Source organism: Salmo salar, chromosome 03 (genome assembly GCF_965601325.2).
Source record: "Salmo salar chromosome 03, fSalSal1, whole genome shotgun sequence".
In the NCBI taxonomy this organism is placed as follows: Eukaryota; Metazoa; Chordata; class Actinopteri; order Salmoniformes; family Salmonidae; genus Salmo; species Salmo salar.
The window spans coordinates 12293257-12313530 of record NC_138293.1 but is presented as its reverse complement, the minus strand read 5'-3'; the positions used below and the strand labels follow the sequence as shown (position 1 = coordinate 12313530).

Genomic DNA, 20274 nt, shown 5'->3' with positions numbered 1-20274 from the left:
CTAGACTAAACACACCTACCTAGACTAAACACACCTACCTAGACTAAACACACCACACCTACCTAGACTAAACACACCACACCTACCTAGACTAAACACACCACACCTACCTAGACTAAACACACCACACCTACCTAGATTAAACACACCACACCTACCTAGATTAAACACACCACACCTACCTAGACTAAACACACCACACCTACCTAGACTAAACACACACTAAACACACCTACCTAGACTAAACACACCACACCTACCTAGACTAAACACAACACACCTACCTAGACTAAACACACCTACCTAGACTAAACACATCTACCTAGACTAAACACACCACACCTACCTAGACTAAACACACCACACCTACCTAGACTAAACACACCACACCTACCTAGACTAAACACACCTACCTAGACTAAACACACCTACCTAGACTAAACACACCTACCTAGACTAAACACACCACACCTACCTAGACTAAACACACCACACCTACCTAGACTAAACACACCTACCTAGACTAAACACACCTACCTAGACTAAACACACCACACCTACCTAGATTAAACACACCACACCTACCTAGACTAAACACACCACACCTACCTAGACTAAACACACACTAAACACACCTACCTAGACTAAACACACCACACCTACCTAGACTAAACACAACACACCTACCTAGACTAAACACACCTACCTAGACTAAACACACCTACCTAGACTAAACACACCACACCTACCTAGACTAAACACACCACACCTACCTAGACTAAACACACCACACCTACCTAGACTAAACACACCTACCTAGACTAAACACACCACAGCTACCTAGACTAAACACACCTACCTAGACTAAACACACCACACCTACCTAGACTAAACTCACCACACCTACCTAGACTAAACTCACCACACCTACCTAGACTAAGCACACCTAGACTAAACACACCACACCTACCTAGACTAAACACACCACACCTACCTAGACTAAACACACCTACCTTGACTCAAAACATCACACCTACCTTGACTCAAAACATCACACCTACCTTGACTCAACACATCACACCTACCAAGACTCAACACATCTACCTTGACACAACAAACCACACCTACCTTGACTCAACACATCACACCTACCTTGACTCAACACATCACACCTACCTAGACTCAACACATCTACCTTGACTCAACACACCACACCTACCTAGACTAAGCACACCAAACACACCTAGACTAAACACACCACACCTACCTAGACTAAACACACCACACCTACCTAGACTAAACACACCACACCTACCTAGACTAAACACACCTACCTTGACTCAACACATCACACCTACCTAGACTAAACACACCACACCTACCTAGACTAAACACACCACACCTACCTAGACTAAACACACCACATCTACCTAGACTAAACACACCTACCTAAACACACCACACCTACCTAGACTCAACACACCACACCTACCTAGACTAAACACACACTAAACACACCTACCTAGACTAAACACACCACACCTACCTAGACTAAACACAACACACCTACTTAGACTAAACACACCTACCTAGACTAAACACATCTACCTAGACTAAACACACCACACCTACCTAGACTAAACACACCACACCTACCTAGACTAAACACACCACACCTACCTAGACTAAACACACCTACCTAGACTAAACACACCACACCTACCTAGACTAAACACACCACACCTACCTAGACTAAACACACCTACCTAGACTAAACACACCTACCTAGACTAAACACACCACACATACCTAGACTAAACACACCACACCTACCTAGACTAAACACACCACACCTACCTAGACTAAACACACCACACCTACCTAGACTAAACACACCTACCTAGACTAAACACACCACACCTACCTAGATTAAACACACCACACCTACCTAGACTAAACACACCACACCTACCTAGACTAAACACACACTAAACACACCTACCTAGACTAAACACACCACACCTACCTAGACTAAACACAACACACCTACCTAGACTAAACACACCTACCTAGACTAAACACACCTACCTAGACTAAACACACCACACCTACCTAGACTAAACACACCACACCTACCTAGACTAAACACACCACACCTACCTAGACTAAACACACCTACCTAGACTAAACACACCACACCTACCTAGACTAAACACACCTACCTAGACTAAACACACCACACCTACCTAGACTAAACTCACCACACCTACCTAGACTAAACTCACCACACCTACCTAGACTAAACACACCACACCTACCTAGACTAAACACACCACACCTACCTAGACTAAACACACCACACCTACCTAGACTAAGCACACCTAGACTAAACACACCACACCTACCTAGACTAAACACACCACACCTACCTAGACTAAACACACCTACCTTGACTCAACACATCACACCTACCTTGACTCAACACATCTACCTTGACTCAACACACCACACCTACCTAGACTAAGCACACCAAACACACCTAGACTAAACACACCACACCTACCTAGACTAAACACACCACACCTACCTAGACTAAACACACCACACCTACCTAGACTAAACACATCTACCTTGACTCAACACATCACACCTACCTAGACTAAACACACCACACCTACCTAGACTAAACACACCACACCTACCTAGACTAAACACACCACACCACATCTACCTAGACTAAACACACCTACCTAAACACACCACACCTACCTAGACTCAACACACCACACCTACCTAGACTAAACACATCTACCTAGACTAAACTCACCACACCTACCTAGACTAAACTCACCACACCTACCTAGACTAAACACACCACACCTACCTAGACTAAACACACCACACCTACCTAGACTAAACACACCACACCTACCTAGACTAAGCACACCTAGACTAAACACACCACACCTACCTAGACTAAACACACCTACCTTGACTCAACATATCACACCTACCTTGACTCAACACATCACACCTACCTAGACTCAACACATCTACCTTGACTCAACACACCACACCTACCTAGACTAAGCACACCAAACACACCTAGACTAAACACACCACACCTACCTAGACTAAACACACCACACCTACCTAGACTAAACACACCACACCTACCTAGACTAAACACACCACACCACATCTACCTAGACTAAACACACCTACCTAAACACACCACACCTACCTAGACTCAACACACCACACCTACCTAGACTAAACACATCTACCTAGACACCTACCTAGACTAAACACACCTACCTAAACTAAACACACCATACCTACCTAGACTAAACACACCACACCTACCTAGACTAAACACACCACACCTACCTAGACTAAACTCACCACACCGAACCTAGACTAAACACACCACACCTACCTAGACTAAACACATCACATCTACCTAGACTAAACACACCACATCTACCTAGACTAAACACACCTACCTAGACTAAACACACCTACCTAGACTAAACACACCACACCTACCTAGACTCACCACACCTACCTAGACTAAACACATCACACCTACCTAGACTAAACACACCTACCTAGACTAAACACACCTACCTAGACTAAACACACCACACCTACCTAGATTAAACACACCACACCTACCTAGACTAAACACACCACACCTACCTAGACTAAACACACACTAAACACACCTACCTAGACTAAACACACCACACCTACCTAGACTAAACACAACACACCTACCTAGACTAAACACACCTACCTAGACTAAACACACCACACCTACCTAGACTAAACACACCACACCTACCTAGACTAAACACACCACACCTACCTAGACTAAACACACCACACCTACCTAGACTAAACACACCTACCTAGACTAAACACACCACAGCTACCTAGACTAAACACACCTACCTAGACTAAACACACCACACCTACCTAGACTAAACTCACCACACCTACCTAGACTAAACTCACCACACCTACCTAGACTAAGCACACCTAGACTAAACACACCACACCTACCTAGACTAAACACACCACACCTACCTAGACTAAACACACCTACCTTGACTCAAAACATCACACCTACCTTGACTCAAAACATCACACCTACCTTGACTCAACACATCACACCTACCAAGACTCAACACATCTACCTTGACACAACAAACCACACCTACCTTGACTCAACACATCACACCTACCTTGACTCAACACATCACACCTACCTAGACTCAACACATCTACCTTGACTCAACACACCACACCTACCTAGACTAAGCACACCAAACACACCTAGACTAAACACACCACACCTACCTAGACTAAACACACCACACCTACCTAGACTAAACACACCACACCTACCTAGACTAAACACACCTACCTTGACTCAACACATCACACCTACCTAGACTAAACACACCACACCTACCTAGACTAAACACACCACACCTACCTAGACTAAACACACCACATCTACCTAGACTAAACACACCTACCTAAACACACCACACCTACGTAGACTCAACACACCACACCTACCTAGACTAAACACACACTAAACACACCTACCTAGACTAAACACACCACACCTACCTAGACTAAACACAACACACCTACTTAGACTAAACACACCTACCTAGACTAAACACATCTACCTAGACTAAACACACCACACCTACCTAGACTAAACACACCACACCTACCTAGACTAAACACACCACACCTACCTAGACTAAACACACCTACCTAGACTAAACACACCACACCTACCTAGACTAAACACACCACACCTACCTAGACTAAACACACCTACCTAGACTAAACACACCTACCTAGACTAAACACACCACACATACCTAGACTAAACACACCACACCTACCTAGACTAAACACACCACACCTACCTAGACTAAACACACCACACCTACCTAGACTAAACACACCTACCTAGACTAAACACACCACACCTACCTAGATTAAACACACCACACCTACCTAGACTAAACACACCACACCTACCTAGACTAAACACACACTAAACACACCTACCTAGACTAAACACACCACACCTACCTAGACTAAACACAACACACCTACCTAGACTAAACACACCTACCTAGACTAAACACACCTACCTAGACTAAACACACCACACCTACCTAGACTAAACACACCACACCTACCTAGACTAAACACACCACACCTACCTAGACTAAACACACCTACCTAGACTAAACACACCACACCTACCTAGACTAAACACACCTACCTAGACTAAACACACCACACCTACCTAGACTAAACTCACCACACCTACCTAGACTAAACTCACCACACCTACCTAGACTAAACACACCACACCTACCTAGACTAAACACACCACACCTACCTAGACTAAACACACCACACCTACCTAGACTAAGCACACCTAGACTAAACACACCACACCTACCTAGACTAAACACACCACACCTACCTAGACTAAACACACCTACCTTGACTCAACACATCACACCTACCTTGACTCAACACATCACACCTACCTAGACTCAACACATCTACCTTGACTCAACACACCACACCTACCTAGACTAAGCACACCAAACACACCTAGACTAAACACACCACACCTACCTAGACTAAACACACCACACCTACCTAGACTAAACACACCACACCTACCTAGACTAAACACATCTACCTTGACTCAACACATCACACCTACCTAGACTAAACACACCACACCTACCTAGACTAAACACACCACACCTACCTAGACTAAACACACCACATCTACCTAGACTAAACACACCTACCTAAACACACCACACCTACCTAGACTCAACACACCACACCTACCTAGACTAAACACATCTACCTAGACTAAACTCACCACACCTACCTAGACTAAACTCACCACACCTACCTAGACTAAACACACCACACCTACCTAGACTAAGCACACCAAACACACCTAGACTAAACACACCACACCTACCTAGACTAAACACACCACACCTACCTAGACTAAACACACCACACCTACCTAGACTAAACACATCTACCTTGACTCAACACATCACACCTACCTAGACTAAACACACCACACCTACCTAGACTAAACACACCACACCTACCTAGACTAAACACACCACATCTACCTAGACTAAACACACCTACCTAAACACACCACACCTACCTAGACTCAACACACCACACCTACCTAGACTAAACACATCTACCTAGACTAAACTCACCACACCTACCTAGACTAAACTCACAACACCTACCTAGACTAAACACACCACACCTACCTAGACTAAACACACCACACCTACCTAGACTAAACACACCACACCTACCTAGACTAAGCACACCTAGACTAAACACACCACACCTACCTAGACTAAACACACCTACCTTGACTCAACATATCACACCTACCTTGACTCAACACATCACACCTACCTAGACTCAACACATCTACCTTGACTCAACACACCACACCTACCTAGACTAAGCACACCAAACACACCTAGACTAAACACACCACACCTACCTAGACTAAACACACCACACCTACCTAGACTAAACACACCACACCTACCTAGACTAAACACACCACACCACATCTACCTAGACTAAACACACCTACCTAAACACACCACACCTACCTAGACTCAACACACCACACCTACCTAGACTAAACACATCTACCTAGACACCTACCTAGACTAAACACACCTACCTAAACTAAACACACCATACCTACCTAGACTAAACACACCACACCTACCTAGACTAAACACACCACACCTACCTAGACTAAACTCACCACACCGAACCTAGACTAAACACACCACACCTACCTAGACTAAACACATCACATCTACCTAGACTAAACACACCACATCTACCTAGACTAAACACACCTACCTAGACTAAACACACCTACCTAGACTAAACACACCACACCTACCTAGACTCACCACACCTACCTAGACTAAACACATCACACCTACCTAGACTAAACACATCACACCTACCTAGACTAAACACACCACCCCTACCTAGACTAAACACACCACATCTACCTAGACTAAACACACCTACCTAGACCAAACACACCTACCTAGACTAAACACACCACACCTACCTAGACTAAACACACCACACCTACCTAGACTAAACACACCACACCTACCTAGACTAAACACACCACACCTACCTAGACTAAACACACCTACCTAGACTAAACACACCTACCTAGACTAAACACACCTACCTAGACTAAACACACCACACCTACCTAGACTAAACACACCACACCTACCTAGACTAAACACACCACACCTACCTAGACTAAACACACCTACCTTGACTCAACACATCACACCTACCTTGACTCAACACATCACACCTACCTAGACTCAACACATCTACCTTGACTCAACACACCACACCTACCTAGACTAAGCACACCAAACACACCTAGACTAAACACACCACACCTACCTAGACTAAACACACCACACCTACCTAGACTAAACACACCACACCTACCTAGACTAAACACACCTACCTTGACTCAACACATCACACCTACCTAGACTAAACACACCACACCTACCTAGACTAAACACACCACACCTACCTAGACTAAACACACCACACCACATCTACCTAGACTAAACACACCTACCTAAACACACCACACCTACCTAGACTCAACACACCACACCTACCTAGACTAAACACATCTACCTAGACTAAACTCACCACACCTACCTAGACTAAACTCACCACACCTACCTAGACTAAACACACCACACCTACCTAGACTAAACACACCACACCTACCTAGACTAAACACACCACACCTACCTAGACTAAGCACACCTAGACTAAACACACCACACCTACCTAGACTAAACACACCTACCTTGACTCAACATATCACACCTACCTTGACTCAACACATCACACCTACCTAGACTCAACACATCTACCTTGACTCAACACACCACACCTACCTAGACTAAGCACACCAAACACACCTAGACTAAACACACCACACCTACCTAGACTAAACACACCACACCTACCTAGACTAAACACACCACACCTACCTAGACTAAACACACCACACCACATCTACCTAGACTAAACACACCTACCTAAACACACCACACCTACCTAGACTCAACACACCACACCTACCTAGACTAAACACATCTACCTAGACACCTACCTAGACTAAACACACCTACCTAAACTAAACACACCATACCTACCTAGACTAAACACACCACACCTACCTAGACTAAACACACCACACCTACCTAGACTAAACTCACCACACCGAACCTAGACTAAACACACCACACCTACCTAGACTAAACACATCACATCTACCTAGACTAAACACACCACATCTACCTAGACTAAACACACCTACCTAGACTAAACACACCTACCTAGACTAAACACACCACACCTACCTAGACTCACCACACCTACCTAGACTAAACACATCACACCTACCTAGACTAAACACATCACACCTACCTAGACTAAACACACCACCCCTACCTAGACTAAACACACCACATCTACCTAGACTAAACACACCTACCTAGACCAAACACACCTACCTAGACTAAACACACCACACCTACCTAGACTCACCACACCTACCTAGACTAAACACACCACACCTACCTAGACTAAACACACCACACCTACCTAGACTAAACACATCACACCTACCTAGACTAAACTCACCACACCTACCTAGACTAAACTCACCACACCTACCTAGACTCAACACATGACCTAGATCTGTAATGTATGTGAAGTCTCTCTTTACAGAATACCTGACAGTCATACTGATGCACTGTATTGTAGACTATTAGGGAGGTAAGTGAAAATTTATTTGGAATGAGATGTTCGACGAACAGGTGTCCACATACTTCTAGTCATGTATTGTATCTTTCCCTCTTTCTATTTGCAATAGAAGATGTCCTGGCCTCATTCTCATCTCACAGTGAAACTGGATTTGAGGTTTGGTTGATTTAAAGCAAAGAGATACAACAGATTGCAATGTTAGCACTACTCCCGAGTGGCGCAGCGGTCTAAGGTACTGCATCTCAGTGCTAGAGGCGTCACTACAGGCCCTTGTTCGATCCCAGGCTGTATCACAACCGGCCGTGATCGTAAGTCCCATAGGGTGGCGCACAATTGGCCCAGCATCATCCGGGTTAAGGGAGTGATCAAATTAAGATCCTACATATGTAGGAAGACAGAAAAAGGGGGAGATAGGGGAGGCCATAGAAATTAGGATACAAAAACAGAAAGAGAGAAAGAGAGACTGATTATGGATAGATAAAAATATAGTTTTTGGGGGGGGGAACTCAGATTTCACGGTCAGTCTTCACTGACATTTTCAACCTCTCCTTGACAGTCATTGTAAATAAGAATTTGTTCTTAACTGACTTGCCAAGTTAAATAAAGGTTAATAAAAATACTGATCCAAGCTGACAAAGCCTCTAACAAAGCCTCTAACAAAGCCTGTTTCCTGCACAGGGCATGTGGGAAATTGTCTAGTAAGAAAATCGAATAAAAAAAAATCTATTCTACCATTTAAAAAAAAGAAAGAAAGTATGTTGTTTTGGATATATCTTGATGGTTCGAGAAGCAGTTTGTAGACACAAAGACAATTTCTGTGCAGGCAGAAAAACGTTAAAGGGTTTAGAACTATAGATAAAGGAGTCTCATTAGTATGGATACTAGTCGTTCAATATCATTATCAAACTGTCATTTAACAACCTTTACCCTCCCTCAAGACACTGACTCAAAAACTTGCACATCTGTGTCAATAATTCCGTCATTCAGGTCTAAAGACCGCGGCACGTGAGTTCGAGTTTCCTACCGGCACTTGGATGCTCCACTAGCCTGCAAAGCCACTCTCGCTAACGTGATTCAGATGGCTGTGTTTGTCTAAGGCCCAGAGTTGACCAGAGCTAACGTGATTCAGATGGCTGTGTTTGTCTAAGGCCCAGAGTTGACCAGAGCTAACGTGATTCAGATGGCTGTGTTTGTCTAAGGGCCAGAGTTGACCAGAGCTAACGTGATTCAGATGGCTGTGTTTGTCTAAGGCCCAGAGTTGACCAGAGCTAACGTGATTCAGATGGCTGTGTTTGTCTAAGGCCCAGAGTTGACCAGAGCTAACGTGATTCAGATGGCTGTGTTTGTCTAAGGCCCAGAGTTGACCAGAGCTAACGTGATTCAGATGGCTGTGTTTGTCTAAGGCCCAGAGTTGACCAGAGCTAACGTGATTCAGATGGCTGTGTTTGTCTAAGGCCCAGAGTTGACCAGAGCTAACGTCTGTATGGACGTGTGGGGAACTTAATGACAGTAGACCAGCAGCTATAGGACTGTGTGGAACAAAAGTCTCCACACCCAGTGGACCAGGGTTAGGATCAACCAATGGAATAGTCCCCAATGTGAACACCCTACACATCTGGCACTCCAGGCTCAATCGAATGACAGATCATATCGAATCAAATCAAAAGCCCTTACCCAACAATGCAGTTAAGAAAAATAAGTATTTACTAAAATAAACTGAAGTAAAAAATGTATAAATAAAAGAATGCCAAGACTCTGCAAAGCTGTCATCAAGGCAAAGGGTGGCTACTTTGAACAATCTCAAAAATGAAATATTTGTTTAACACTTTTTTGGTTACTACATGATTCCATATGTGTTATTTCATAGTTTTGATGTCTTCAATATTATTCTACAATGTAGAAAATAGTAAAAATAAAGAAAAACCCTTGAATGAGTAGGTGTGTCCAACCTTTTGACTGGTCCTGGAGCAGTTCCTTTTGTCCAGGTGGGAAAGGGCAGTCTGGAGTGCAATAGAGATTGCATAATCTGTGGATCTGTTGGGGCGCTATGCAAATTGGAGTGGGTCAAGGGTTTCAAATCAAATCAAATTTTATTGGTCACATGTTTAACAGATGTTATTGCGGGTGTAGCGAAATGCTTGTTTCTAGCTCTGACAGTGCAGTAATATCTAACAACCACAGGGTGGCGCTCAATTGGCCCAGCGTCGTCCAGGTTAGGCCGTCATTGTAAATAAGAATTTGTTCTTAACTGACTTGCCTAGTTAAAAAAAGGTTAAATAAATAAATATATCTAACAAATTCACAACATATTCCCAATACACGCAAATCTAAGTAAAGGAATGGAATTAAGAATATATAAATATTTGGATGAGCAATGTCAGGGCAGCATAGACTAAGATACAGTAGAATATAATATAATACAGTATATACATATGAGATGAGTAATGCAAAATATGTAAAAACTATTAAAGTGACTAGTGTTCCATTTATTAAAGTGGCCAGTGATTCAAGTCTATGTATATAGTCAGCAGCCTCTCTGTGCTAGTGAATGCTGTTTAACAATCTGATGGCCTTGAGATAGAAGCTGTTTTTCAGTCTCTCAATCGCACCTTTGATGCACCTGTACTGACCTCGCCTTCTGGACGATAGCGAGGTGAACAGGCAGTAGCTCGGGTGGTTGTTGTCCTTGACATCGGGTGCTGTAGGTGTCCTGGAGGGCAGGTAGTTTGCCCCCGGGATAATGGTGTTGATGTGCTTCTACACCTGCATTGCTTGCTGTTTGGGGTTTTAGGCTGGGTTTCTGATATCAGCTGATGTAAGAAGGGCTATATAAATACATTTGATTTGATGTGAGCCATGACCAGCCTTTCAAAGCATTTCATGGCTACAGACGTGAGTGCTACGGGTCAGTAGTCATTTATGCAGGTTACCTTAGTGTTCTTGGACACAGGGACTATGGTGGTCTGCTTGAAACATGTTGGTACTACAGACTTAGTCAGGGACATGTTGAAAATGCATTTGAAAAGAGAACAAATGCTGTTTGATCTGCAACTCTGGTTCATACTATGAGATATCCCACTGAGTAGCGTACAAACACATGCCATGTGTAGCACTGGGGGACGTCGCACCATTCTCAACTTCCATATATCAATAAAGACTACGTGGCTCACACACCATTGCACAAGAGGACTCATCTGACTGGGGATTTGAACCTGCGACCTTCTAGCCTCCGCTTCCCGGTCCAATTCCCAAAGCACTGGACTTGGGGAACCGGCAACCATCCATCTTAAAGGCCTTTGAGTCACAGTGTACTGAATGTTGTACTGGTGCATGTTCAGGGTCTCTGAGCTCATTGGGCTCAGTGGGCCCAGTGACGTTAATAACTGTAGAGGGGGTCCCAGTAACGTTAATAACGGTAGAGGGGGTCCCAGTAACGTTAATAACGGTAGAGGGGGTCCCAGTGACGTTAATAACGGTAGAGGGGGTCCCAGTGACGTTAATAACGGTAGAGGGGGTCCCAGTGACGTTAATAACGGTAGAGGGGGTCCCAGTGACGTTAATAACGGTATAGGGGGTCCCAGTGACGTTAATAACGGTAGAGGGGATCCCAGTGACGTTAATAACGGTAGAGGGGGTCCCAGTGACGTTAATAACTGTAGAGGGGGTCCCAGTGACGTTAATAACGGTAGAGGGGGTCCCAGTGACGTTAATAACGGTAGAGGGGGTCCCAGTGACGTTAATAACGGCAGAGGGGGTCCCAGTGACGTTAATAACGGTAGAGGGGGTCCCAGTGACGTTAATAACGGCAGAGGGGGTCCCAGTGACGTTAATAACTGTATAGGGGGTCCCAGTGACGTTAATAACGGTAGAGGGGGTCCCAGTGACGTTAATAACGGTAGAGGGGGTCCCAGTGACGTTAATAACGGTAGAGGGGGTCCCAGTGACGTTAATAACGGTAGAGGGGGTCCCAGTGATGTTAATAACTGTAGAGGGGGTCCCAGTGACGTTAATAACGGTAGAGTGAGTCACAGTGATGTTAATAACTGTGGAGGGAGTCTGTAGGAACTCCTGGCCATTGTAGTCTGGTGGCCTGGCTGGGAGAAGAGAAAGGAGAGGGAGGAGGAGAAGATGGGAGAAGGAGGGGAGGGAGAAGATGGGAGGAGCAGGGGAGGGAGGGGAGGGAGAAGAGGGAGAAGTGGAGGGAGAAGGGGTGAGAAAAGGGGGAGAAGGATAAGAGGAGGGAGTAGAGGGGGAGAAGGATAAGAGGAGGGAGTAGAGGGGGGAGAAGGATAAGAGGAGGGAGTAGAGGGGGAGAAGGATAAGAGGAGGGAGTAGAGGGGGGAGAAGGATAAGAGGAGGGAGTAGAGGGGGGAGAAGAGGGGGGAGAAGGATAAGCAGAGGGAGTAGAGGGGGGAGAAGGATAAGCAGAGGGAGTAGAGGGGGGAGAAGGATAAGCAGAGGGAGTAGAGGGGGGAGAAGGATAAGCAGAGGGAGTAGAGGGGGGAGAAGAGGGGGGAGAAGGATAAGCAGAGGGAGTAGAGGGGGGAGAAGGATAAGCATAGGGAGTAGAGGTGGGAGGGGAGGCTGTGTTGTGGTCAGGATAAAGAGAGACATGGTCACAGTCACCTCTCATCACGGTTAGGGTAGGCCCCACACCAGCTGACTGCAGCTCCACTGTAATGCCACTGTTTGTAGGCCAGGGGAACTCAGAAGTGGGCCTCCCAACCTGAATCCTTTGGTCGGAGTTTGCAGTACTGTTCTTCACTATGCGAGAGTAGGCTAATTGTAAACATTATTGGAGGCGAGTTTCCCCTCTTACAATGTAAAGTGTGGAGAACTTTTAAAATCATTATTCATTATTCCATTGCTATATGGCTTACCAACACGGCAATCAACTGTAACAGCGAGCCTAGCATGCTACTGTCAAACCAGACTGAACTCTCCTTCATAATAGTTCAATCTAAAACCAGTTAGAAATACCAGAGTTATACCAAGAAAGGTCAGGTTTTGGTCATGAATCCCGACAAAGGTTTTATCCGTTGACTAATGTCTGGCTAATATGAGCTATCCCAGGCGCGAAGACGTCTTCAGACAAAAACACCTATGGCCTAGTGACGTCAACATTATAGAAATTGACACACAGAATGTCACGCACAATAGGGACTCTATTCTATATTGTTTTATGCAGCGTTGTATGTATAATGCGTGAATGACAGTCTTACGCAGAAAAGACAACAAATGGACATATTGGTATTCAGATAGGCGTGTTACTCAACGAGAACAGTAGTCTATGGTCCTCTATGCAAACTAGCCACTGTTTACGCATTTTACAGCAGAGCCATAAAACGCCGGTAGCCATTGACACACACAACCACAGGATGCTAGTCACTTTGCAACTACGTCAATGCTAATCAAAGCAGTCTTCATATTGCACACATTGCACAGTGAAGACTAACAAAGACCTTTTGTGCTGTCACCAAGCAGAAGTAACATTAGTCCAATATTATCTCAGCCAAGTCACGTCTCGTTTCTGTGTACTGACGAGCTACTGACCATATCACACAGTATCATCTCAGCCATAGTCTAAACACACTTCGATGGTTCGTTTCAAATTGTGTTGTGGCAAGTTTGTGTTGTTGTAAGGAGCACGTTGTGGTTGCCTTATGGTCATGTTGTGTAGTGGTTGCATAATGGTTGTGTAGTGGTTGCATAATGGTTGTGTAGTGGTTGCATAATGGTTGTGTAGTGGTTGCATAATGGTTGTGTAGTGGTTGCATAATGGTTGTGTAGTGGTTGCATAATGGTTGTGTAGTGGTTGCATAATGGTTGTGTAGTGGTTGCATTACGGTCACGTTGTGTTCTGGATGCGTTATGATCATGTTGTGGTTTCATTACCTTCATGTTGTGTTGTGGTTGCATAATGGTTGTGTTGTGGTTTCATTACCTTCATGTTGTGTTGTGGTTTCGTTAAGAGTTATTTTGTGTTGTGTTATGGTCATAATAACAACGTTCCAGCTCAGTCTTACCTTGTTGGAGGCCATGTCGCTGACGGAGCGGTAGGTCTGGATGGTCTCCAGCTGGTCCAGACACCAGTCCAGCTCCTCCATCGTCTCCATGGCCAGCTTCTGGTACGACTCGTCTGCCAACAGACACACAGCAGAAACAAACTCAGGACCCAGCGGCTCCATGTCCGACACGGAGCATGGTGGGGGTCCCAGGGCAGGGTGGTCATGCCGTATGGAGGTCCCAGGATGTCCGGGTGGGGAGGCGTGAAGAGGTGAGCAGTGCTCTTTCATAGTACGTGGTGGTCTGGTTAACTCTCAGGCAACGAGAGCAGCTAAGAGTCGCAATAGTGTTTCTGTCTCTCTGGGGCAATGTTTCCCCTCCCTTCCTCCCTCCCTCCCTCCCCTTGTGTTATTGATGTGTCAGTAACCCCCCTCCTGCCTGAGGGGCGTTTGGGGGAGGGGGGTGGAGCCCTGCCAACATACTCACCCTCCTCGCATGAGATGCTTCACTGCACCACACACACACACCACAACTACTGCCACACACACACACACACACACACACACACACACACACACACACACACACACACACACACACACACACACACACACACACACAACTGCTACCAGACTCTTATTATACTGCCCAGTTTATATACTGCCCCCGTTCCCCAATACATGTATAAATATTGGACAATAAATTGTTCCTTCCTGTATTATATTTCATGCTAAAATGTATTATTCTACTGTTCTTATTGTTGTTATATTGTCGAGCAGGAACCTGCATGTAAGCATTTCATTGGACGATGTATACCATGCGTGTCCCGTACAAACGACTAATAAAAACTCAGAACACCAGGGCTACACTGTAGCATATACTGTATAGCCTTAAGGGCTAGTGGGGTTGGTTTGAGGATGGCCCAGGTCCTTAATACTCACACACGTGTTAACTGCTGTACATGCTGTATGTCTAGGAGGCTTCAACTGGGAAAACTACACTGTTGCTCCCGGATAGAGGGGAGAGTCATAGAAAGATACGGGTGAAATAGGGAGACATACGGATGTACTGAAGCATCTTAATTTGACCAGTATTGTCGCAGCAATATAATCCTGCAGCAACAGGATTTTAACATTTTGTCCATAATGTTGCTTGATCAGTGGTTAGGCTATTAGCTGGACAAAATTAGACTACATGAAAAGTGCAATACTGTTAATATAACCAGGTTTTAGTGCGGGTTTTCAGTGAATTTATGTAAATCACAAAGCTCATCTGCATTTCAAGCAAATTCTCACCAACAAAAGAGTGATCAAATTAAGATCCTACATATGTAGGAAGACAGAAAAAGGGGGAGATAGGGGAGGCCATAGAAATTAGGATACAAAAACAGAAAGAGAGAAAGAGAGATTGATTATGGATAGATAAAAATATAGTTTTTTGGGGGGGAACTCAAATTTAACGGTCAGTCTTCACTGACATTTTCAACCTCTCCTTGACAGAGTCTGTAATACCAACATGTTTCAAACAGACCACCATAGTCCCTGTGCCCAAGAACGCCAAGGTAACCTGCTTCAATGACCACCGACTCGCATCACTCACGTCTGTAGCCATGAAGGGCTTTGAAAGGTTGGTAATGGCTCACATCAACACCATTATCCTAGAAACCCGTGAGAATGTTGTTCATTGACTACAGCTCAGCGTTCAACACCATTGTGCGCTCAAAGTTCTTCTTCAGGATCCAGTTGCAGAGGGAGGTGTTGAGTGCCAGGGTTCCTCCCTTTACAGCTGGATCCTGCACTTCCTGGCGGGCTGTCCCCAGGTGGTAAGAGTAGGTAACAACACATCTACCACGCTGATCCTCAACACGGGGCCCCTCAGGAATGCGTGCTTAGTCCCCTCCTGTACTCCCTGTTCACCCACGGCTTCGTGGCCAAGCCAGACTCCAACACCATCATTAATTTTGCCGATGACACAATGGTGGTAGGCCTATTCACAGACAACGATGAGACAGCCTAGAGGGAGGAGGCCAGAGACCTGGCAGTGTGGTGCCAGAACAACAACCTCTCAATGTGAGAAAGACAAAAGAGATGATTGTGGACTACAAGAAAAGGAGGGCCGAGCACGCCCCCATTCTCATTAACGGGGCTGTAGTGGAGCGGGTCGAGAGCTTCAACTTCCTTGGTGTCCACATCACCTACAGTTGAAGTCGGAAGTTTACATACACTTAGATTGGAGTCATTAAAACTCGTTTTTCAACCACTCCACAAATTTCTTGTTAACAAACTATAGTTTTGGCAAGTTGATTAGGACATCTACTTTGTGCACGTCACAACTCATTTTTCCAACAATTGTTAACAGACAGATTATTTCACTTATAATTAATTGTATCACAATTCCAGTGGGTCAGAAGTTTACATACACTAAGTTGACTGTGCCTTTAAACAACTTGGACAATTCCAGAAAATGATGTCATGGCTTTAGAAGCTTCTGACAGGCCAATTGACATAATTTGAGTCAATTGGAGGTCTACCTGTGGATGTATTTCAAGGCCTACCTTCAAACTCAGTGCCTCTTTGCTTGACATCATGGGAAAATCAAAAGAAATCAGCCAAGACCTCAGAAAAAAAATTGTAAACCTCCACAAGTCTGGTTCATCATTGGGAGCAATTTCCAAACACCTGAAGGTACCACCTTCATCTGTACAAACAATAGTATGCAAGCATAAACACCATGGGACCACGCAGCCGTCATACCGCTCAGGAAGGAGACGCGTTCTGTCTCCTAGAGATGAACATACTTCTGTGCGAAAAGTGCAAATCAATCCAAGAACAACAGCAAAGGACCTTGTGAAGATGCTGGAGGAAACATGTACAAAACAATCTATATCCACAGTAAAACGAGTCCTATGTCGACATAACCTGAAAGGCCGCTCAGCAAGGAAGAAGCCACTGCTCCAAAACCGCCATAAAAAAGCCAGACTACGGTTTGCAACTGCACAGGGGGACAAAGATCTTACTTTTTGGAGAAATGTCCTCTGGTCTGATGAAACAAAAATAGAACTGTTTGGCCATAATGACCATCATTATGTTTGGAGGAAAAAGGGGGAGGCTTGCAAGCCGAAGAACACCATCCCAACCGTGAAGCACGGGGGTGGCAGCATCATGTTGTGGGGGTGCTTTGCTGCAGGAGGGACTGGTGCACTACACAAAATAGATGGCATCATGAGAAGGGAAATTATGTGGATATATTGAAGCAACATCTCAAGACATCAGTCAGGAAGTTAAGGCTTGGTCTCAAATGGGTCTTCCAAATGGATAATGACTCCAGGCATAGTTCCAAAGTTGTGGCAAAATGGCTTAAGGACAACAAAGTCAAGTTATTGGAGTGGCCATCACAAAGCCCTGACCTCAATCCTATAGAAAATCTGTGTGGCAGAACTGAAAAAGTGTGTGCGAGCAAGGAGGCCTCAAACTGACTCAGTTACTCCAGCTCTGTCAAGAGGAATGGGCCAAAATTCACCCAACTTATTGTGGGAAGCTTGTGGAAGGCTACCCGAAACATTTGACCCAAGTTAAACAATTTAAAGGCAATGCTACCAAATACTAGTTGAGTGTATGTAAACTTCTGACCCACTGGGAATGTGATGAAAGAAATAAAAGCCGAAATAAATCATTATCTCTACTATTATTGACATTTCACATTCTTAAAATAAAGTGGTCATCCTAACTGACCTAAGACAGGGAATTTTTACTAGGATTAAATGTCAGGAATTGTGAAAAACTGAGTTTAAATGTATTTGGCTAAGGTGTATGTAAACTTACGACTTCAACTGTACAAACTATCCTGACCTACTTGTTGTGTGTATGTACTAACATGTCAAAAGTTTGGACACACCTACTCATTCAAGGGTTTTTCTTTATTTTTACTATTTTCTACATTGCAGAATAATAGTGAAGACATCAAAACTATAACTGATAGATACACTACATGTTCATGTTTTTAAATGTACACTACCCTTCAAAAGTTTGGGGTCACTTAGAAATGTCCTTGTTTTTCATGAAAACATACATTAAATGAGTTGCAAAATGAATTGAAAATGTACTCAAGACGTTGACAAGGTTATAAAAAATGATTTTTAATTGAAATAATAATTGTGTCCTTCAGACTTTGCTTTCGTCAAATAATCCTCCATTTGCAGCATTTACATCCTTGCAGATCTTTGGCATTTTAGTTGTCAATTTGTTGAGGTAATCTGAAGAGATTTCACCCCATGCTACCTGAGGCACCTCCCATAAATTGGATTGGCTTGATAGGCACTTCTTACCATACGGTCAAGCTGCTCCCACAACAGCTCAATAGGGTTGAGATCCGGTGACTGTGCTGGCCACTCCATTATAGACAGAATACCAGCTGACTGCTTCTTCCCTAAATAGTTATTGCATAGTTTGGAGCTGTGCTTTGGGTCATTGTACTGTTGTAGGAGGAAATTGGCTCCAATTAAATGCTGTCCACAGGGTATGTCATGGTGTTGCAAAATGGAGTGATAGCCTTCCTTCTTCAAGGTCCCTTTTACCTTGTACAAATCTCCTACTTTACCACCACCAAAGCACCCCCAGACCATCACGTTGCCTTCCTGCCTTCCAGGACTTCTATACCAGGCGGTGTCAGAGGAAGGCCCTGACAGATGGCGTCAAGCACTCCTCCAGAATCTTGAAATTTTTTCTGCGTCTCACGAATGTTCTTCTTCGTGATCCGAACACCTCAAACATAGATTTGTCTGTCCACAACAATTTTTTCCAATCTTCCTCTGTCCAGTGTCTTTTTCTTTTTATTGGCCAGTCTGAGATATGTATTTTTCTTTGCAAGTCTGCCTAGAAGGCCAGCATCCCAGAGTCGCCTCTTCACTGTTGACATTGAGACTGGTGTTTTGCGGGTACTATTTCATGAAGCTGCCATTTGGGGACTTGTGAGACATCTGTTTCTCAAACTAGACACTCTAATGTACTTGTCCTCTTGCTCAGTTGTGCACCGGGGCCTCCCACTCCTCTTTCTATTCTGGTTAGGGCCAGTTTGCTCTGTTCTGTGAAGGGAGTAGTACACAGTGTTGTACGAGATCTTCAGTTTCTTGGCAACTTCTCGCATGGAATAGCCTTCATTTCTCAGAACAAGAAAATTATTTGTTTCTGGACATTTTGAGCCTGTAATCGAACCCACAAATGCTGATGCTACAGATACGCAACAAGTCTAAAGAAGGCCAGTTTTATTGCATCTTTAATCAACACAATAGTTTTCATCTGTGCTAACATGATT

At 44.4% G+C, this 20274-nt stretch overlaps 1 protein-coding gene across 1 annotated transcript in view; it reads right to left on the bottom strand.

Moving 5' to 3' along the window:
* Positions 1-20274, bottom strand: part of LOC106598452 (3',5'-cyclic-AMP phosphodiesterase 4B) — a 104838-nt gene that overhangs the window by 18817 nt on the left and 65747 nt on the right. Inside the window, exon 8 of the mRNA XM_014189494.3 lies at positions 14985-15097. Coding sequence (XP_014044969.1) covers positions 14985-15097 — 113 coding nt within the window. The remainder of the gene's footprint in view (positions 1-14984; positions 15098-20274) is intronic.